Raw genomic sequence first — 20,000 nt, 5'->3', positions numbered from 1 at the left:
CAAAACTTGGTCCAAAAAAAGTCCCCACCGAAAAAAATGGACCAAGGGCCTTTCCCAACCAAACTTCCCGGAGGAAAAAATCCAGTCGTTTTCAGAATTGCAACTCACCCGTAGCATTGACTACAGTTTGGCAAGTCTGGAGGATGGCTTCTCGGCTCACCCTGTCAGGATTCCGGCACATAACCACATTTAAACCACGAGTCTTGAGCCAAACTTCCAATTTATTGGATTTATTGGGAGTTAACATGTCCGGCACTGCCTGGGTGTAGCTGACTTGAGGCACATAATTCACTGTCCCCCTTGACCCTGGTTTCATAATTCCTATTCTCCAATGGGAAACCTCCATAGCCCAGAGTCATCCATCATGCTCTCCAGTTAGATATTTGCTGGGGGCAGAAACTTCAGTCGTCTAGTTACTATCTTTGAAAACATTGATGGAATGCACTTTCGGTTTGCAAGCTGCTGCACTGCTCTTCCCCCTCCCTTCCTGTTGGCAGCTCTAAAAAGATCAGAGAAATATTTTGTGAGTTGACACGCCCCCATCCATTCCTAAAGATGATTTAAAAGTCATCTTAGATCTTCTGATGGTCAACCTTTCTTTGCTTTGGGCCACTTCAGTCCCACCCACCCCGTCTGCTTCAATCCCTGAATCGAGGGTTGGACTAGATGACCTACAAATTCCCTTCCAACTTATTTTCCTTTTTTTTTTTTCTGCTTTGGGCCACCTGAGTCTTCGGGGGTTTTTTCTGTATCATTTGGGCTCCATCGACTTATATTTGTCAGAAACGGGACAGGGCCTCCTGCTTGGGCGGGGAGGTGGGGTTGGACTAGATGACCTGCGAGGTCCTTTCCAACTCTGTTAATCTAATATTTACTTTTGCTTAACAACCAGGCGACTAACTTAGCCCCTGCAACGATTTGCTTAACAGATGTCTCGTTTAGCAACAGACATTTTGGCCTCGATCGCAGTCATAAGTGGAGGAATGTGTTTTATTTTATTTTATTATTATTTTTGGGCCAGTTTAAAAGGCCCGGTGAAGGGCCGTTCAACTTGGCCCCGACAAAAACCTTGGAGACAAAATAAGTAATCTGGGTGGTTTTTTAAAAAATTTATTTTAAATCATTCCTATCAGATTTACGACTTGTAATTTGAGAGCTCTTCCAGCTTGGTGCCTTCCTCTTCTCAAAGCCTCCCCATCCATCTAGATTTGAATAGCTGGAATTGGGCCGTCCACTCAGTGTCCAGTTTCCCCCTCAAACCCCCACCCAAGGGTGTTGGGCAGTCCAGGCCTCCGAGCACACCATGCGAAGGTCATTTGCCCACGTCACGCTCGGGATGCGAAGGGCGTCCGAAAATCGGACCACGGCTTGACGCGGCCTGCTTGGAAAACATGCCAGACCGAAAGCAAAACTTTCGCAAGAAAGAAGAAAAGAAGGGAAAAAAGAGAATCGCCAGGAGACGGGGAGTTCTAGTCCCGCCTTAGGTAGGAAGGTCAATTGGGTGACTTTGGGCCAATCACCAGGAGACGGGGAGTTCTAGTCCCGCCTTAGGTAGGAAGGTCAATTGGGTGACTTTGGGCCAATCACCAGGAGACGGGGAGTTCTAGTCCCGCCTTAGGTAGGAAGGTCAATTGGGTGACTTTGGGCCAATCACCAGGAGACGGGGAGTTCTAGTCCCGCCTTAGGTAGGAAGGTCAATTGGGTGACTTTGGGCCAATCATCAGGAGACGGGGAGTTCTAGTCCCGCCTTAGGTAGGAAGGTCAATTGGGTGACTTTGGGCCAATCACCAAGAGACGGGGAGTTCTAGTCCTGCCTTAGGTAGGAAGGTCAATTGGGTGACTTTGGGCCAATCACCAGGAGACGGGAGTTCTAGTCCCGCCTTAGGTAGGAAGGTCAATTGGGTGACTTTGGGCCAATCATCAGGAGACGGGGAGTTCTAGTCCCGCCTTAGGTAGGAAGGTCAATTGGGTGACTTTGGGCCAATCACCAAGAGACGGGGAGTTCTAGTCCCGCCTTAGGTAGGAAGGTCAATTGGGTGACTTTGGGCCAATCACCAGGAGACGGGGAGTTCTAGTCCCGCCTTAGGTAGGAAAGTCAACTGGGTGACTTTGGGCCAATCACCAGGAGACGGGGAGTTCTAGTCCCGCCTTAGGTAGGAAGGTCAATTGGGTGGTGAGGGTGACTTTGGGCCAATCACCAGGAGACGGGGAGTTCTAGTCCCGCCTTAGGTAGGAAAGTCAACTGGGTGACTTTGGGCCAATCACCAGGAGACGGGGAGTTCTAGTCCCGCCTTAGGTAGGAAAGTCAACTGGGTGACTTTGGTCCAATCACCAGGAGACGGGGAGTTCTAGTCCTGCCTTAGGCATGGAAGAACTGGGTGACTTTGAGCCAATCACCAGGAGACTGGGAGTTCTAGTCCCGCCTTAGGTAGGAAAGTCAACTGGGTGACTTTGGGCCAATCACCAGGAGACGGGGAGTTCTAGTCCCGCCTTAGGTAGGAAAGTCAACTGGGTGACTTTGGGCCAATCACCAGGAGACTGGGAGTTCTAGTCCCGCCTTAGGTAGGAAAGTCAACTGGGTGACTTTGGGCCAATCACCAGGAGACGGGGAGTTCTAGTCCTGCCTTAGGCATGGAAGAACTGGGTGACTTTGGGCCAATCACCAGGAGACGGGGAGTTCTAGTCCCGCCTTAGGTAGGAAAGTCAACTGGGTGACTTTGGGCCAATCACCAGGAGACGGGGAGTTCTAGTCCCGCCTTAGGTAGGAAAGTCAACTGGGTGACTCTGGAAGACTGGGAATTGTAGTCCTACGCAAAGCCAGCTGGGCAACCTTGCGCCAGCCCGTTTCATTCCACCCTAGGAAGGAAGCAATGGCCACCCCTTTTTTGCAATCTTGCCAACGTGATATGCAAATTCCCAGCAACCCAAAGCCCAGTTTGAATGCACACACACACACACCCAAACACAACACCCTGGCTCTCTCACTCTCTCTCCCCTCTCCAAGGGAAGAGCCTCCCACCCACCCCCCTTATCCCTCCCCACTTCCCCCCCCCCTCCAGGAGCTTTGCTCGACCTCCCACCCTCCCCCAAAAAGCACAATGCAAAATAAACTCACATTCTTTCGCTGACTCGGGTCAATCCTCTTATTCCCCCCCTCCTCCTCCCATTTCTCTGTGGTGACCTTTTTCCACTTTCAGCCCCTCTGCCAAGAAACCAGCGTGGGAGACGGGGGGAATCTGGGGGGCAGACTCACAAACCAGACAGCTATTCCCTGACACAGCGGAAAAATTGTGTTTCTCTCCTCTCCCCCACTTCCCTCCTCCCTTTTCTCTCTCTCTCTCTCTTTTTTCTCTCTTTCTCTCTCTGCTGTTCTGGATTTTGGCTGTGTTGGAAGAACGATCCTTTTGGGTTCAGTTCCAAGGGGGTGGTGGAGGGGGCTGCTTGGAAAGATGGTTTAATGGTGGACAAGACCCCGTGGCTTGGAGCTCCGAAGGGGGGAAAAAGACGGCCACGTGCTTCAAGATGTCGTTGGGTGAAAGGAAAAAGAAGGAAGGAGATGCTGAGAGTTTTATGCCCTCTGTTGGGTCCCACCAGAAATGGTGTTTAGAGTGTCCCGCTTGGGTGGGGGGCACACATTGTGACCATCATAAATATGAGTCCGTGGCCGAGCAACCAAATTTTGATTTAGGTGACCACGGAGGGGGGAAGGCTGCGATGGTCGTAAGTGTGAAAAATGGTCCACGAGTCAACTTTTTTTCCACGGGGGGTGTGTTGTAACTTTGAACAGATGCTAAAGGAAGTGTTGTAAGTCAAGGACTACCTGTAACAGAATAACAAGGCTTGGGAGAGACCTTGGAAGGTCTTCTAGACCAACCCCCTTGCTCAAGCAGGAGACCTGCCTAAGCAGGGGGTTGGACTAGAAGACCTCTAAGGTCCCTTCCAAATCTGTTATTCTATTCTATTCTATTCTATTCTATTCCTAATTCTATTCCTAATTCTATTCCTATTCTATTCTATTCCAATTCCAATTCTATTCTAACTCTAATCTTATTCTAATTCTATTCCTACTCTATTCTATTCTATTCTATTCTATTCTATTCTATTCTAATTATCATTCTATTCCTATTTCTATTCCTAATTCTATTCCTATTCTATTCTATTATCTTATTCTATTCTGTTCCAATTCCAATTCCAATTCCATTCTAATTCTAATTCTAATTCTAATTATTATTATCTATTCTACTCTACTCTATTCTATTCTATTCTATTTTTATTCCAATATTCTATTCTTATTCTTATTCTTATTCTTCTTATTCCATTCCATTCTTCAATTCTATTCCACTCTATTCTAGTCTTTAATTCTATTCTATTCTATTCTATTCTATTCTATTCTATTCTATTCTATTCTATTCTATTCTATTCTATTCTATTCTACCACCGGATTCTTCTCCTCGTCTTGGGTTGGAGAAAGTTGGACGGGCACCCAAATCCGTTGACTTATGGGGCATGTTGATGATCTGGGCTCCCTCACCCCAACCTCTTTGGAAGAGGGCAGAAGGCTTTCTGGACCGCCCTTGAGGGAATCTATCTCATGAGTGAGTTGTCCCATCGACATTCACACACACACACACACACACACACACACACATCATCCTCCCCAAGGAGCATCTTCCATGCTTGGCTGAAAGGTTGAGTCACCCAAGACCCAGATGGCTCTCCATCTGGGCCCTTTTTCATTTGGAGGTCGGGAGGGTCACCCATGGCTATCCGGAAGGAGGTTTTCCAGCCAAGAAACCCTAACTGTGAGTCACAACCCCACAAGGCTTACAAAGAGGTAGACAATCCAGCTTGTATAGTCGCTGACTAGCTAGGAGAAGGTTCCCTGACAGCTAAGGCTCCGTTAAGGCCCCAAGGGAAGGTCATGGGATGGTCGGGGTAGTTCTGGAAGATGGATGGTTGGGCCAGACCAGAGGTTCCCCCTTGCCCCATCATCCACCACCGAAATCTGGCCTCCTCTAAGCTATCAAGAGACACTTCGTAGCTCAGGGTTGAACGGTGGGGTCCTGGGGTGGTCTCTGAGCTTGGTGGTTTTCTTGCAAGCGTTTCTCATGACCCAACTAGGGAACGCCATCAGTGCTAGAAGGGAGTGGGGATGGTGGGAGGAGGAGGAGGAGGAGGAGGAAGAGGAGGAGGAGGAGGAGGAGGAGGAGAGAAAGTGGGATTCTTGGTGCTGTTTAAGCTAGGTGGTTTTCTTGCAGACATTTCTTGGCCCAACTAGGGAACGTCATCAGTGCTATGGACTAGAGACCTGGTTTTTTTTTTTAAATAATTAGGATAGGATAGGATAGGATAGGATAGGATAGGATAGGACAGGAAGAGGAAGAGGAAGAGGAAGAGGACAGGAAGAGGAAGAGGAAGAGGAGAAGAGAAGAGAAGAGAAGAGAAGAGAAGAGAAGAGAAGAGAAGAGAAGAGAAGAGAAGAGAAGAGAACAGGAATAGGAATAGAATAGAATCCAAAATAGAATAGAAAAGAATAAGGAATAGAATAAGAAATAGAATAGAACAAATCTTTGTTTCAAAGTGTTTGAATTAAGATGGAATTCCTTGAAATAATGAAATGAGAATAGGCAATGAAATTGTAATTACGACAGATAAAATTATAAGTATAATGAATACGATGATATGAGAACTGGTTAAAGCTAAAAGGAATAGGTTAAGAAATGAATGGAAAATTTATAAATAAGCCTGAGGAAAATATTTGTGAAAAATAACAGAAAATATGTAAAGTGGAGGTTGATATGAACTAAATGGGAAAGATGAATATGTATACCAAATTATGTCTGCACGGAGATGTGAAAATCTGGAGTCATGCTGTTCACTAAAAAGAAATGTTGCTTAAAAAATGTGGAAAATTGAAAGAAAACTTTTACAAAAAAAAAAAGAAATAGAATAGAATAGAATAGAATAGAATAGAATAACAGAGTTGGAAGGGACCTTGGAGGTCTTCTAGTCCAACCCCCTGCTTAGGCAGGAAACCCCATAGCATTTCAGACAAATGTGTTGTCCAATCTCTTCTTAAAAACCTCCAGCGATGGAGCACACCCACAACTTCTAGTGGCAAGCCGTTCCACTGGTGAATTGTCCTCACTGTCAGGAAATTCCTTAGTTCTAGATTGCATTGGCTTTTTTGGCCGCTGCAGCACACGGCTGGCTCGTATTTAAATGATAAGACTCCAAAATCCCTCTCACAGATGCTACTCTTGAGCAAGGTACCACATCTACTGTACCTGTGCATTTGGTTTTTCTTGCCTAAATGCAAAACCTTAACTTTGATGGTTCTCGAAAAGCTGAGATTTTCCAGGAAATCTCTCTTCTGCCCTCAGCTGTATCTTCTTATCCCTCAAGGGCAGCCTGTAATAAATACTTTTGGAATCCCATCCATTGGACATCAGGAACCAACCTTTTTTGGAAAGGAGGAAGGAAAAAAAAAAACCTTGCAATTTAGTAATTTTTGCTTGACAGCCTCTGGCCAGGGGAATAGGTGTGGTGTGTCCAAATGTAAAACCCTACCAGCTGCAAAACTGTGGGCAGAATTTCTGAGAAATTCTCAAGGCCCTTCGAAGCAACGGGCCAACCTCAGGATTTGTGGCTTTACTAGCATCTTGGAACGAAAAAAGAAATCTGATTATTTTTTTAAGCGGGTAACTTAGGTCCTGCAGAGATGCAGGAGGTGGCTGGGGGTCACTGTTGAACTTCCAACCTTATTTTGAGGGATTGTTTTGCTTCGAAGGCCACCTTCACCCTGACGAATGTCTGCCTGCCATGCAGCTTTCCCCAGTGTTGAACCCTGGCAGGATGGTAATTTATGAAGGAATGGGGGACTCCAAGGACCCAGGCCAAGTTATGTATGAGAAGAAAGAAAAGGAAGGGAAGGGAAGGGAAGGGAAGGGAAGGGAAGGGAAGGAAGGAAGGAAGGAAGGAATAAAGAAAGAAAGAAAGAAAGAAAGAAAGAAAGAAAGAAAGAAAGAAAGAAAGAAAGAAAGAAAGAAAGGGAAAGAAAGGGAAGGAAGGGAAGGAAGGAATAAATGGGCCTTGCCAGCCCATTTCTTCTGCAGCCCGCAAGGCCTCTGGAGCTGATAACATAACTCAGGATCAATCCAGAGCTCCGTTATGGGATGCAGAGGCCTTCAGGGATGTTTTGCTGGCTGCAGGAGAAGTTCCTGAAGGCCTCTGACAGCAAAAAAAGGAGGCCGGGGGCGACGCGCGGAAGTGAGGTTAGTCAGTGGAGGACATCCCCCGAAAATAAGACCTGGTGCCTTTTTTTTGGTGGCAAAAAAAAATACAAGACAGGGTCTTATTTTCAAGGAAGCAGGGGTACCCAGCCCAGCCAGCACAGCATCTTCTCAAGATGATGAGTCCCTCAAAAGAAACACCCACGGAGGTGGAATAAATATATATGTATATATATTTTCCAGAGGTTTCATAGTTTTAAATGGAAAGGTGATTTGAACATCTTTTAAGAGCTTCCCTGAAGTGCTGTCATACTGTTCCTTTAGAAGCTGCCAAGTGGGGACCTCTTGCCAAAAGAAACAATGGAAAATCTGTCTCGGAGATTGTTCCTTGCCACCATAAGGAGAAAGGGGGAAAAAAAAGAAAAGAAAACACGGGGTTTTGGAGTCCACAAGAATGTGAAAGTTCAAAGGGTGTAGTCCTCAGTCTTTCCTGACAGCCCTGTCATTCGGGCCTTTCCCCCATGCAACCGCCTTCGCATGGCTTGGAAAGGAAACCCCATCATCCCCAGCCTCTGTGGTCAGACTGGTGGGAAGTGAGGAGACGGAGCTGTAATCTTAGGGTCCCTGGAGAGGGAAAAGTTGGGGAAACTTCAGAGGGGAAAAGCTGCAATTATCGGGAAGAAGATCCTTACGGAATTTTTGATTTAGGAGGATCTGGGTTGGAAGAAGTGGGGCTTGTTTGAGGGCCAATGAAACCAGGAAGAAATTTAAGAGCGTTGATGGACACCAATCGTTTCTCTCCAGCTTGAAATGGGACTGAGCAAGGAAAGAAAGACAATGTGATGTTTATTCTTGTTGGACGCTCAACTTCAGAATGGATGTTCTTCTGAAGATCAGCCATCGTTGAAGGTCCAGTCATTGGGTGATGGAGTTCTTCAACCTTCTTCTACAGTCATCACACTGGACTAAGAGGAAGAAGAAGAAGAAGAAGAAGAAGAAGAAGAAGAAGAAGAAGAAGGAGGAGGAGGAGGAGGAGGAGGAGGAGGAGGAGGAGGAGGAGGAGGAGGAGGAGGAGGAGGAGGAGGAGGAGGAGGAGGAGGAGAAGAAGAAGAAGAAGAAGAAGAAGAAGAAGAAGAAGAAGAAGAAGAAGAAGAAGAAGAAGAAGAAGAAGAAGAAGAAGAAGAAGAAGAAGAAGGAGAGAGAAAGGACAGGAAATGTTCACCCTTGTTGGACACTCAACTTCGGAAACAATGTTCTGCCAAGTTCGGCCATCCTTGAAGGTCCATCATTGGGTGATGGACTCTTTCAACCTTCTTCTACAATCATCAAACTGGACTATTTTTTTTCTCCTGCACCTTCAATCTTCAGCAGAGGACAAGGGTCTTCCATACTACCTCACTGGATGTAGCAAAGATGGGAAAACAAGGGGGGAAATGAACCAGGAACTTTCTAGATTGCCATCATTTACAATCACCCAACCTCTAAAAGCTGAAAATAGGATGGGGAAGCTTTTTTGGGGGTGGATGGAGGGGAAAAGGGAAAATGGCAACCAATTGGAAGGGACCTTGGAGGTCTTCTAGTCCAACCCCTGCTCAAGCAGGAGACAAAATACCATTTCAGATAAATGGCCATCCAGTCTCTCCTCCAGTGATGGAGAAGAAGGAAGGAAGGAAGGAAGGAAGGAAGGAAGGAAGGAAGGAAGGAAGGAAGGAAAGAAGATAGGAAGGAAGGAAGATAGGAAGGAAGGAAGGAAGGAAGGAAGGAAGGAAGGAAAGGAAGGAAGGAAGGAAGGAAGGAAGGAAGGAAGGAAGGAAGGAAGGGAAGGAAGGGAAGGAAGGGAAGGAAGGAAGGAAGGAAGATAGGAAGGAAGGAAGGAAGGAAAGGAAGGAAGATAGGAAGGAAGGAAGGAAGGAAGGAAGGAAAGGAAGGAAAGAAGATAGGAAGGAAGGAAGGAAGGAAAGAAGATAGGAAGGAAGGAAGAAAGGAAGGAAGGAAGGAAGGAAGGAAGGAAGGAAGGAAGGAAGGAAGGAAGGAAATTTAAAGAGTTGGAAGGGACCTTGGAGGTCATCTAGTCCAACTGCCTGCTCAAGCAGGAAACTGTATAACATTACACACAAATGACTGTCCAATCTCTTCTTAAAAGCCTCCAGCGATGGAGAAGAAGGAAGGAAGGAAGGAAAGAAGGAGGGAAGGAAGGAAGAGCAGAATAAGAGAATAACAGAGATGGAAGGCACCTTGGGGGTCATCTAGCCCAACCCCCTGCTCAAGCCGGAGACCCTATACCATTTCAGATAAATGGCCATCCAAGTCTCTTCTTCTTAAAAACCACCCGCGGTGGAGCCCCCACTCCAAAGTTTGTCTAGGAATTGCATGACGCAGCTGCCAAGAAGAACCAGAAGCTCCCATCCTCTTCCCACAGGAAGTTGGCCTCCTCCCTGGCATCTCACCGATGTAATCCCTGCTGCCTGAATCCCAGTTTCCGGAATAAATTGCAAGTGTGAAGTTGTAATAACCGGATGTAGAAAATCCCCAGGTTGGCACCCATGTCGAATGTGCTTTCCAAGCCCGTGGCGCGCCAGTTAATTAAGAGCAGTTGTCTTGCAGACACGGTGAAAATTTTCATCAGAGAAATAATAAATGTCTTTTTTTTCTTTTTTCTTTTAATGCCCTCTGTACTGTTCACTCCAGCTTAAAGGGGCTTGAAATACATATGGAGTCAAGATGAGAAATCTGGATTTCCCAAGCGTCCTAGACTACTTCAGTCCCTATCGCAGCGAAAGAAAGGAATTTCCCTTCGGTCCTGAGTCCTTAAATGGATGATGTAATTTATTTTCTGCTTTTTTTTTTCCCCTTCTCCCCACCTTTCTTCCCTGGTTTTGGGACTTTGCTAGGAGGTTGTGAAAAGCAACGCAACCTCTTGACAACTGTTGTCAAATGTCTGTTCTTTGGAGCATGACTGACGTCACTGTTAAGCCAAGGATTTTTAATCTCACGTGCTCTGTTTAAAAAAAATAAAAATAAAACAAGAGCTAGATAGATATCCAGACTAGGGTTTAAAATTATTTAGGTCTACTGTAGAAATGTACAGAAATATGTAATGAATGATGGAAATGTGACTCCTGTTTTCTGCCATAGCCATGGAATACTAAATTACAGCATATAGACTATAAACGGTCCCCTTAGACGTGTATGCATATATTAAGTGTTAATCTGATATTCCCTTTTCTGCATACGAGAATTAGATTTTAAAAGACGATATAGTTTGTTTATTAACATTAATTAAGAACTGAGAATTGATATGGACAATATACTTTACAAACTGTCAAATTCTATGTACTGTATATATAATGTACTGCCAAGAAATGATACGGAAATATGTCGACACAAACTTTAGTATCAATTCTTTCTTTTAACATTTTATCTTTTGTAAACTTTTAAGTATCTTGAATGTTAATAAAGTTTTGCTTTAAAATCTAAAAAATAAAATAAAATAAAAATAGGAATTTTTGCATTTGGTAAAATGATTCTGTTTTAACGGATGGCTGGTTGACCTCACATATCATCCCGGAATCTCAAAAGGAAGAAAAATAGGGTTTGGTTTTGTTTGGAAAAAAAGAAAAAGGATTCATTAAATAAACAAGGAAATTGGCATGATCTAAATCAGGTCATTGGAGCAAATGCCTTATTTTCTCACAAGCAGACTGGCAAAAAATAATTGTATCTTATTTCCGTTGGAAGTAGAGACTGAGGTACAACCATTCGTTTAAGGGAGGGTTTGAAGTTACAACAGAAACTGGAAAAAAAATTGAACTTATGACCAGTCCTCATACTTACGACTTGTTGCGACATGATTGATTGTCCTACACATTGGTAAAAAAAAAGGTGGATATGACGTTGACGACCCTCACTCTGTCAAGGACCCTGGAGTTCTCATATCAAATGACCTAAGCGCCAAAGCTCACTGCAACAGCATTGCCAAAAAGGCTTTAAGAGTCGTAAATTTAATTTTACGAAGCTTCTCCTTTGGTAATACTGATTTGCAAACTAGGGCATTCAAAACCTTTGCTAGACCAATACTTGAATTCAGCTCTGCTGCCTGGAATCCGCATTGTATATCAGACATAAATACAATTGAGCGAGTCCAGAAGTATTTTACAAGAAGAGTACTACACTCCTCTGTTCACAACAGAGTACCTTACACCACCAAGCTTGAGATTCTAGGCTTAGAAAACCTTGAACTACGCCGGCTAAGATTGTACTTAAGCATAGTGCATAAAATCATATGTTACAACGTCTTACTAGTTCATGAATATTTCAGCTTTAACCGCAACAACACAAGAGCACACAACAGATATAAACTCAATGTAAATCACTCCAAACTCGATTGCAGGAAGTACGATTTCAGCAACAGAGCGGTCAATGTCTGGAACTCATTACCTGATTCGGTTGTCACCTGCTCAAACTTTACCCTCAAACTAACCTCTATCGACCTGATCCCATTCCTAAGAGGTCTGAAAGAGGCGTGCATAAGCGCACCATCGTGCCTACCGACCCTGTCCTATTGTCCCCATTTATTCCTACCTGTTTCCTGTATTCTTACTCATGTTTATACTTATACCTATTATCTTGTAAGCGATTGACAAATCAAATAAATAAATAAAAGGAAGGAAGGAAGGAAGGGAGGGAGGAGGAAGGAGAACAGGGAAGTGGAAGGAAGAAAGGAAGGAAGGAAGGAAGGAAGGAAGGAAGGAAGGAAGGAAGGAAGGAAGGAAAAGAAGTGAGAAAAGAAAAGAAGGGAGGAAGTGGGACGAAGGAAGGAAAGAAGGAAGGAAGGAAGGGGGAAGGAAGGAGAACAGGGAAGGGGAAGGAAGGAAAAAAAAGAAGGGAGAGAGAAGAGAAAAGAAGGGAGGGAGCGGGAGGAAGAAAGGAAGGAAAGGAAGGGAGAAATACCCATTCCTAAGAGGTCTGTAAGATGCGTGCATAAGCGCACCATCGTGCCTACCGTCTCTGTCCTATTATCCCCATTTAATCGTACCTATTTCCTGCAATCTTACTCATGTTTATACTGATACCTATTATCTTGTAAGCGATGGACCAATCCAATAAATAAAATGAATAAATAAAATAAAATAAATGATCAAACTTCAAACGCTTGGCAGCTGACTCCTATTTACGGCGGTCACAGAGTCCCGTTTTGATCCCCTTTTGCAGCCACCGGACAGGCCGAGTCAACGGGGAAACCCGGGTTCGCTTTACGGCCGCGGGACTGACTTCAACGCCGCAGTGCTTCGCTTAACAACGGCAGCAAGAAGGGTCGTAAAACATGCAGGCAAAACTCACTTTAAAAACTCTCTCCGGGAAACGTTGTGGTCGTTACGTCGAGGACTACCCCGTACGGTCGAAATACAGGTTGTCCTGGACTTACGACGGGAATTTCCATTGCTGAGCAAGATTTTTTTTAAAAAAACAAGAATATTGCGAGGAGCGATTTTTACGAGGACCGGATAGAAAATGCTGGTGGTTTAAAAAACGGAGATATTTTGCCTGCAGAACACGGGGGGGCTAAAACAAGCAGGAAGGTTAGCAGAAAACGATCATGGAGTTGGGAGGGTCCTTAGAGGTCTTCTAGCCCAGCCCCATCCTGGTGCAGGAATTGTTAAACTGTTCTGGACGTCTAGTCTTTGGGTAATAGCTGTTTCAAGTCTCCAAGCTTGAAAAAGCACAGCTTGGGCACTAGCAGTTAAACACTTACAAAGGCTTCCATGCGAAGTTAGTTTATTGGATTTTATGAGGCATCCTCGGTTGCTGCCTAATTTAGGGAAGGCTCGTCCCGTGTCACGGCCACTCAGGACAGATCGGGTGGGTGAGTCAGAAAGAAGCCGAAGGATTCAGGGATCCTTCCTGAGCAACTTATCGCGGTGATGGTAGTGGTGAGGGGTGATACATCACGTTGGGCCAGAAGAATGCAAGGAGCTTTTGTGTCCAGGAGCTTTTGGAAAACATCTGATTCACCCGGGAGTGATTCAGAAGGCCCAGCTCAACACAAGTTGGAATTCAATTCCTTTTCTTCTCCTCCTTCTCCTTCCTTCCTTCCTTCTTCTTCTTCTTCCTTTTCCTCCTCCCTCCTCCTCTTCCTCTTCTTCCTCTTTTTCTTCCTTCTCCTCCTCCTCCTCCTTCCTCCTCTTCTTTCCTTCTCCTTCTCGTTCCTCCCCTTCCTCTCTCTTCTTCTTCTTCCTTCCTTCCTTCTCCTTCCTCCTCCTCCTCTTCTTCTTCCTTCCTTCCTTCCTTCTTCCTTCTTCCTTCTCTTCCTTCCTCATCCTCTTCTTCTTTCCTTCCTCCTTCTCATTCCTCCTCCTCTCCTCTTCTTCTTCTCTTCCTTCCTCTCTTCTTCTTCTTCCTTCCTTCTTCCTTCTCCTCCTCCTCCTCCTCCTCTCTCTTCTTCTTCCTTCTTCCTTCTCCTCCTCCTCCTTCCTCCTCTTCTTCTTTCCTTCTCCTTCTCGTTCCTCCCCTCCTCTTCTTCTCTCTTCCTCCTCTCTTCTTCTTCCTTCCTTCCCCTTCTCCTCCCTCCTCCTCCTCCTCCTTTTATCCCTTCTTCCTTCTCCTCCTCCTTCTCCTTCCTCATCCTCTTCTTCTTTCCTTCTTCTTCTCGTTCCTCCCCTCCTCTTCTTCTCTTCCTCCTCTTCTTCTTCTTCCTTCCTTCTTCCTTCTCCTCCTCTTCTTCTTCTTCCTTCTTCTTTCTTCCTGGTTCCTTGTTCCTTCTCCTCCTTCCTCATCCTCTTCTTCTTTCCTTCTCCTTCTCGTTCCTCCCCTCCTCTTCTTCTCTCTTCCTCCTCTCTTCTTCTTCCTTCCTTCTTCCTTCTCCTCCTCCTCTTCTTCTTCTTCCTTCTTCTTTCTTCCCTCTCTCCCCAGGGCTGCACTCTGTCCGAGAGCTTTTACAACTGTTTTCCGAGAAATTCTCATGTCAAGTTTTTGGCCAGACCTCCAGAGACGTCATCACCGTGTCTAGTTCTGACCTACGAGTCCCAAAATCTGCGTGGACATTGTCAAGGCAGCAGAGGACAGGCGGGAGGGAGAGATAGAGAAAGTGTATGGGAGAGAGAGAGAGAGAGAGAGAGAGAGAGAGAGGGGGAGGAGGGAGGAGGGAGAGAGGGAGGAGGGAGAGAGAGAGAGAGAGAGAGAGAGAGAGAGAGAGAGAGAGAGAGAGAGAGAGAGAGAGAGAGAGAGAGAGAGAGAGAGAGAGAGAAAGGCAGCAAGAGGCAGAGGCAAGAAGGACTATCCATCAAAATGATAAAGAAAACATCGGAGATTAGCCAGCTCTGTGATGAGAACAAGCTGCAAAAGAGGCAGAATCTGATATATAGCAGATGTGTGAAAATATTCATGTAAATAGATAAGAGTACACATTAAAAATATATCTTAATGAAAGCTAAAACTGAAAATTCTCAGTTTAAACAATGGGCGGTGGTGGAAGGGTAGCAGCTCGAGGGGCAAAATCTACAGCAAGGTGATAGAACATGTAGAGGTAGTCCTTGTTTACGTGATGAAAAAGAAAGAAAGAAAGAAAGAAAGAAAGAAAGAAAGAAAGAAAGAAAGAAAGAAAGAAAGAAAGAAAGAAAGAAAGAAAGAAAGAAAAAGAAAGAAAGAAAGAAAGAAAGAAAGAAAGAAAGAAAGAAAGAAAGAAAGAAAGAAAGAAAGGAAAGAAAAAAAAAAGGAAGAGGAAGGAAGGAAAAAGAAAAAGGAAGGAAGAAAAAAGAAAGGAAAGAAAGAAGGAAAAAGAAGGAAGGAGAAAGAAAAAGAAAGGAAGGAAGAGAAAGGAAGGAAGGACAAAAAGAAAGAAAGGGAGGGATGAAGGAAAAAGAAAAAGAAGGAAGAAAGAAAGGAAAAAGAAAGAAAGAAGAAAGAAACAAGGAGGACGGAAAAAGAAAGAGAAGAAAGAAAGAAGGAAAAAGAAAGAGGGAGGGTGGGAGGAAGGAAACAGAAAGAAGGAAGGAAGGAAAAAGAAAGAAAGAAGGAAGGAAGGAAAAAGAAAGAAGGAAGGAAGGAAAAAGAAAGAAGGAAGGAAGGAAAAAGAAAGAAAGAAGGAAGGAAAAAGAAAGAAAGAAGGAAGGAAAAAGAAAGAAAGAAGGAGAAAGGGAAAAAAGAAAGAAAGATTCACTTAAGAACCATCTGACTAACTTAACCTCTGCAGTGTCTCCCTTAACAACTCTGGCAAGAAATGTCGTAAAACGCGGCCAAACTCCCTTAGCCACTGTCTCGCTTAGCATCAGAAAAATTTGGCCTCCTTTGTGGTCATAAGTGGAGGACTACTAGCTATATGAAGAAAAACAACCCTCCTCTCTGAATTGAAAAAATCCCTCCTCTCTTTTTCCTCCTCTCCAATAGTCCCCCCCAAGGGAAGAAGCCCCCAAAATATGGCCAGTTCACCCCCTATCTCCCCCCAACTCAAAGCCGCATGGGTTGGTCTCATTCAGTGGCCTCTCCTGTCGTTATAGGTTGGGCCAGCCAAAGTCACATTTTGTGTGTGTGTGTGTGTGTGTGTGTGTGTGTGTGTGTGTGTGTGTGAGGCCAGGACAGAATTAATTAAGCTTTTATTTCCATTTAATTATCCCGGCTCCACGCTTCTTCCACCATCTCCCTCTTTCTGTCACATTAAAATATATATATATATTTATATTTTATATGACTCCGGCAGCCACTTTGGGACGAAGGAGGATCATTTTAATTTTTCAGGCACCTGCACCAGTGGTGGGATTTAATTTTTTTTTACTACTGGTTCTGTGGGCGTGGCTTAGTGGGTGTGGCTTGGTGGGCGTGGCAGGGGAAGGTTACTGCAAAGTCCCCCTTCCCTCCCCACCTCCACTAACCTGCTTTCCAGCTCTGTTCTCCTCTGCAGGGCAACCAAAGGAGACCCAGCCGATCCGCTGGGACTCCATGGGAGGCAGAGAAGCGACGGGGTTGGCGGGGCCAGTCAGAGGTGGGATTTTAGCCGGTTCTTCAAACTCCTCCAAAATTCCGCTACCGGTTCTCTAAAACCGGTCCGAACCGGCTGAATTCCACCTCTGCACCCAACCAGAGGCTTAAGCCCCATTCAAACCCCCATTAACTCGGGTTGCTCAAGCTGGACAGAGAGAGAGAGACACAGATCTGTCTGGGGGGGAAATCGCGGCCTCCCCGTTTTTGGGGGGCTGCTGCTCCTCTTGTCGGCGAAGGAAATGCTTTCCCTGCGCCTCGGAGCTGCCAGAGGAAGAGGGAGCCAACTTAGGGCCTGCCAGCTAGTCGCTGGGAGGAAGAAACAGACCGAGAACAAAGCGTGCCGTCTCTTGAATGCGTCGTCGTCGCGATGTTCAGGACTGGCCCAGCCCCATTTTCCAGCTGGTGGTCAGAGGGGGTCTCCCAGGACTCCCTCGCCTCCAGGGGAAGTTACTGTAGTTTGCGATTTATTGAGGCAGAAGATTTGCCTATCAGAGTGTGATGAAGGAATGAAAACCTCTATCGTCTCTCTCTCTCCTCTATTTTCTATCTATTCTCTCTCTCTCTCTCTCCATCTGTCAGTTCTATTTGTCTGTCTATCTATCTATCTATCTATCTATCTATCTATCTATCTATCTATCTATCTATCACGTATTATCTATTATCCATCTAATCTATCATCTATCTATATCTATCTATCACATATTTATTATCCATCTAATCTATCACCATCTATATCTATCTGTCTTTCTATCTCATATTATCTACTATCCAGCTAATCTATCACCTATATCTATCACATTTATTATTCATCTAATCTATCTTATATCTATCTATCTATCATCTATCTATCTATCTATCTATCTATCTATCTATCTATCTATCTATCTATCTACATTATCTAATATCCATCTAATCTATCTTATCTGTCTGTCTATCATGTATTATCTACTATCCATATCTATCTATCTGTCTATCTATCTATCTATCTATCTATCTATCTATCTATCTATCTATCTATCTATCTATTATCTATTATGCATCTAATCTATCTTATCTATCTGTCTGTCTATCATGTATTATCTATTATCCATATCTATCTATCTATCTATCTATCTATCTATCTATCTATCTATCTATCTATCTATCTCATTATCTATTATCCATTAATCTCTTATCTATCTGTCTATCATGTATTATCTATTATCCATATCTATCTATCTATCTACTCTGTATCACCTATCTAATCTATCATCTTTTGATCTATCTGTCTGTCTGTCTATCTAATCTGTGTATCATCTATCTATCCATCCATCTACCCACCCACCCATCTCATCTATCCTATCTACCTATCCTCCCTGCATCCTCCCACTTCCTTCTCCTCCCTCCCTCCCACCTTCCTTCCTTCCTTCCTTCCTTCCTTCCTTCCTTCCTTCCTTCCTTCCTTCCTTCCTTCCTTCCTTCCTTCCTTCTTTCCTCCCTCCCTCCCTCTCTCTGCCTTATCTAGGCAGCCAGCCAGCCATCTAAACCCAAAGTGCCATGGGAAAAAAAACATTTATTTTTTTTTGCATGAGGGGGGGGGTTCAGGTTGCAGATCCAAGAACACGCACCGTCCCATTTGGGTCGGATGACGCCATTCAGACATTACGAATCCCAAATGTGCAGCAGCCACGCTCTAGGGATTGCAGAACCCAGTAACTTCCTACCGAAGCGTTGGAGGGACAAACCCCCTTGCCTGGGGTTGTGGGGGGGGGGAAAGGGGGGGGCAGGAGAAAAAGTCTTGGGTTCCAGATTTAAGCAACACATTTCTGCTGCCTGCCGTTTTGGAGAGCTCAGCCTCCTCCCTTCCCCGTCCACTTGGGAGTTTCAAGACTCCTTGTCTCTTAAGCAGCTCCAGATGTCCATTTCCCTCTTTCAGCCTCTGATCACGGTCATTAAACAAAGCTGGAAGGGGTTACAGTCGGATAATAGAATAGAATAACAGACTTGGGAGGGACCTTGGAGGTCTTCTAGTCCAACCCCCAACCCCAACCCCCGCTTAGGCAGGAAAACCCTACACCACTTCAGACAAATGTGTTGTCCAATCTCTCCTTCACAAAAACTTCCAGGGTTGGAAGCATTATACAACTTTTGTTCCACTGGTTAATTTTTAGGCAGTTTCTCCTTAGTTCGTTGGTTGCTTCCCTCCTTGGTTAGTTCCCACCCGTTGCTTCTTGTCCTGCCTTCAAAAAAAAAATAAAAAATAGGTGGACCCCTCCCCCAAAAAATCTTCTTTGGGGCAGCCCCTCAAATATTGGAGGACTGCTATCCTGTCTCCCCTGGTCCTTCTTTTCGTCAGACTAGACACACCCCGTTCCAGCAACCGTTCTTCCTATGTTTTAGCCCCTAATTCGGGCTCCCCAATTATTCACCCCAAGACCCTCAGGCTAAAGATGACATCACCCCAGCACCCCATGTAGTCCTCTTGCCCCCCCCCAGCCCAGATCACACACCCCAAAAGTGCTGACCAAATGGAGGATGTGGATAACAAAATTTCCAAAGTTTTGGGGGGGGGGTTGGACTGGGGTCTTTGAGGGATGAGGATGGAAGCATCCCGAACCAAGAAAATTTGAAGGGGGGGGGGAGGTCGCACAGATGGGTGCCAAGAAAACAGGGACGCAGCCCCCCTCAAAAAGCGTTTGTTCATGGAGACCTGGAGGTTGCTGTGTTGTGCGAAGGCAGGAACCTCTCAAGAGTGAAACAGGGGCAGCTACTATTCGTTGCAACGTGTCTTTAGAGTAAGAGGCGGGAGGCTTGGGGGCTTTTTGGGAGAATGGTTTTTGGAAAAATACAAGTAGTTCTTGGGAATTCAAATGCTTGTCACCAGTAAATGCCTTTCCCTCTTCGGAGGGGGGTGGAAAACCAGCCCGGACCAGACCATTTCCCGGGCCTCGACTTTTGCAATTTGGGAATTTTTGGACCTTGGTGAAACGGGAAGGAAGGAAGGAAGGAAGGAAGGAAGGAAGGAAGGAAGGAAGGAAGGAAGGAAGGAAGGAAGGAAGGAAGGAAGGAAGGAAGGAAGGAAGGACAGGAGGGAGGAAGGAAAAGGGGAGAACAAAGAGAGAAAGAGAGAAAGAGAAAGGAAGGAAGGAGGAAAAAAGAAAGAAAGAAAGAAAGAAAGAAAGAAAGAAAGAAAGAAAGAAAGAAAGAAAGAAAGAAAGAAAGAAAGAAAGAAAGAAAGAAAGAAAGGAGACACAGAGAGAAAAAGTGTTAGAGAGAGAAAAAAAGAGAAAGAATACGAGACAGAGAGAAAATGAGAAAGAAACAGAGAGAAAGAGAAAGAAAAAGAGAGAAAGAAGAGAGATAGAGAAAGAAAAAGTGTGAAAGAGAAAAAGAGAAAGAATACGAGACAGAGAGAAAATGAGAAAGAAACAGAAAGAAAGAGAGAAAGAGAGAGAGAGAGAGAAAGGAAGGAAGGAAGGAGGAAAGAAAGAAAGAAAGAAAGAAAGAAAGAAAGAAAGAAAGAAAGAAAGAAAGAAAGAAAGAAAGAAAGGAGTGATGGAGGAAGGGAGAAGGGACAGAGAAGAAAGAAAGAGAAAAAAGGGAAAGAAAAGAAAGAAAGAAAGAAAGAAAGAAAGAAAGAAAGAAAGAAAGAAAGAAAGAAAGAAAGGAGACAGAGAGAGAAAAAGTGTAAGAGAAAGAAAAAGAGACAGAGAGAAAATGAGAAAGAAACAGAGAGAAAGAAAGAGAAAGAAAAAGAGAGAGAGAGAAAGAAGAGAGACAGAGAAAGAAAATTGTGAAAAAGAGAAAGAAAAAGAG

The 20,000-nt window shown here is 44.7% G+C and overlaps 1 protein-coding gene and 1 long non-coding RNA gene across 3 annotated transcripts in view; one reads left to right on the top strand and one right to left on the bottom strand.

Annotated features, from left to right (window-relative positions):
* The window catches only part of LOC148129522 (uncharacterized), a 268,357-nt gene that overhangs the window by 92,022 nt on the left and 156,335 nt on the right, over positions 1-20,000 (top strand). The window lies entirely within an intron of this gene.
* The window catches only part of LOC148129523 (homeobox protein SIX6-like), a 53,254-nt gene that overhangs the window by 12,742 nt on the left and 20,512 nt on the right, over positions 1-20,000 (bottom strand). Inside the window, exon 2 of one of the 2 annotated variants that reach the window (XM_087943511.1) lies at positions 109-499. The exons of the other annotated variant lie outside the window; for it this stretch is intronic. Coding sequence (XP_087799637.1) covers positions 109-346 — 238 coding nt within the window. The 5' untranslated portion in view covers positions 347-499. The remainder of the gene's footprint in view (positions 1-108; positions 500-20,000) is intronic. 2 annotated transcript variants of the gene reach the window in all.

This window comes from Notechis scutatus, chromosome 14 (assembly GCF_049901735.1).
Source record: "Notechis scutatus isolate UNSWTSFEM ecotype Mainland chromosome 14, rNotScu1.2, whole genome shotgun sequence".
Lineage (NCBI taxonomy): Eukaryota > Metazoa > Chordata > Lepidosauria > Squamata > Elapidae > Notechis > Notechis scutatus.
Note: the sequence above shows the minus strand (reverse complement) of the source record. Positions and strands in the feature narration are given on the sequence as shown.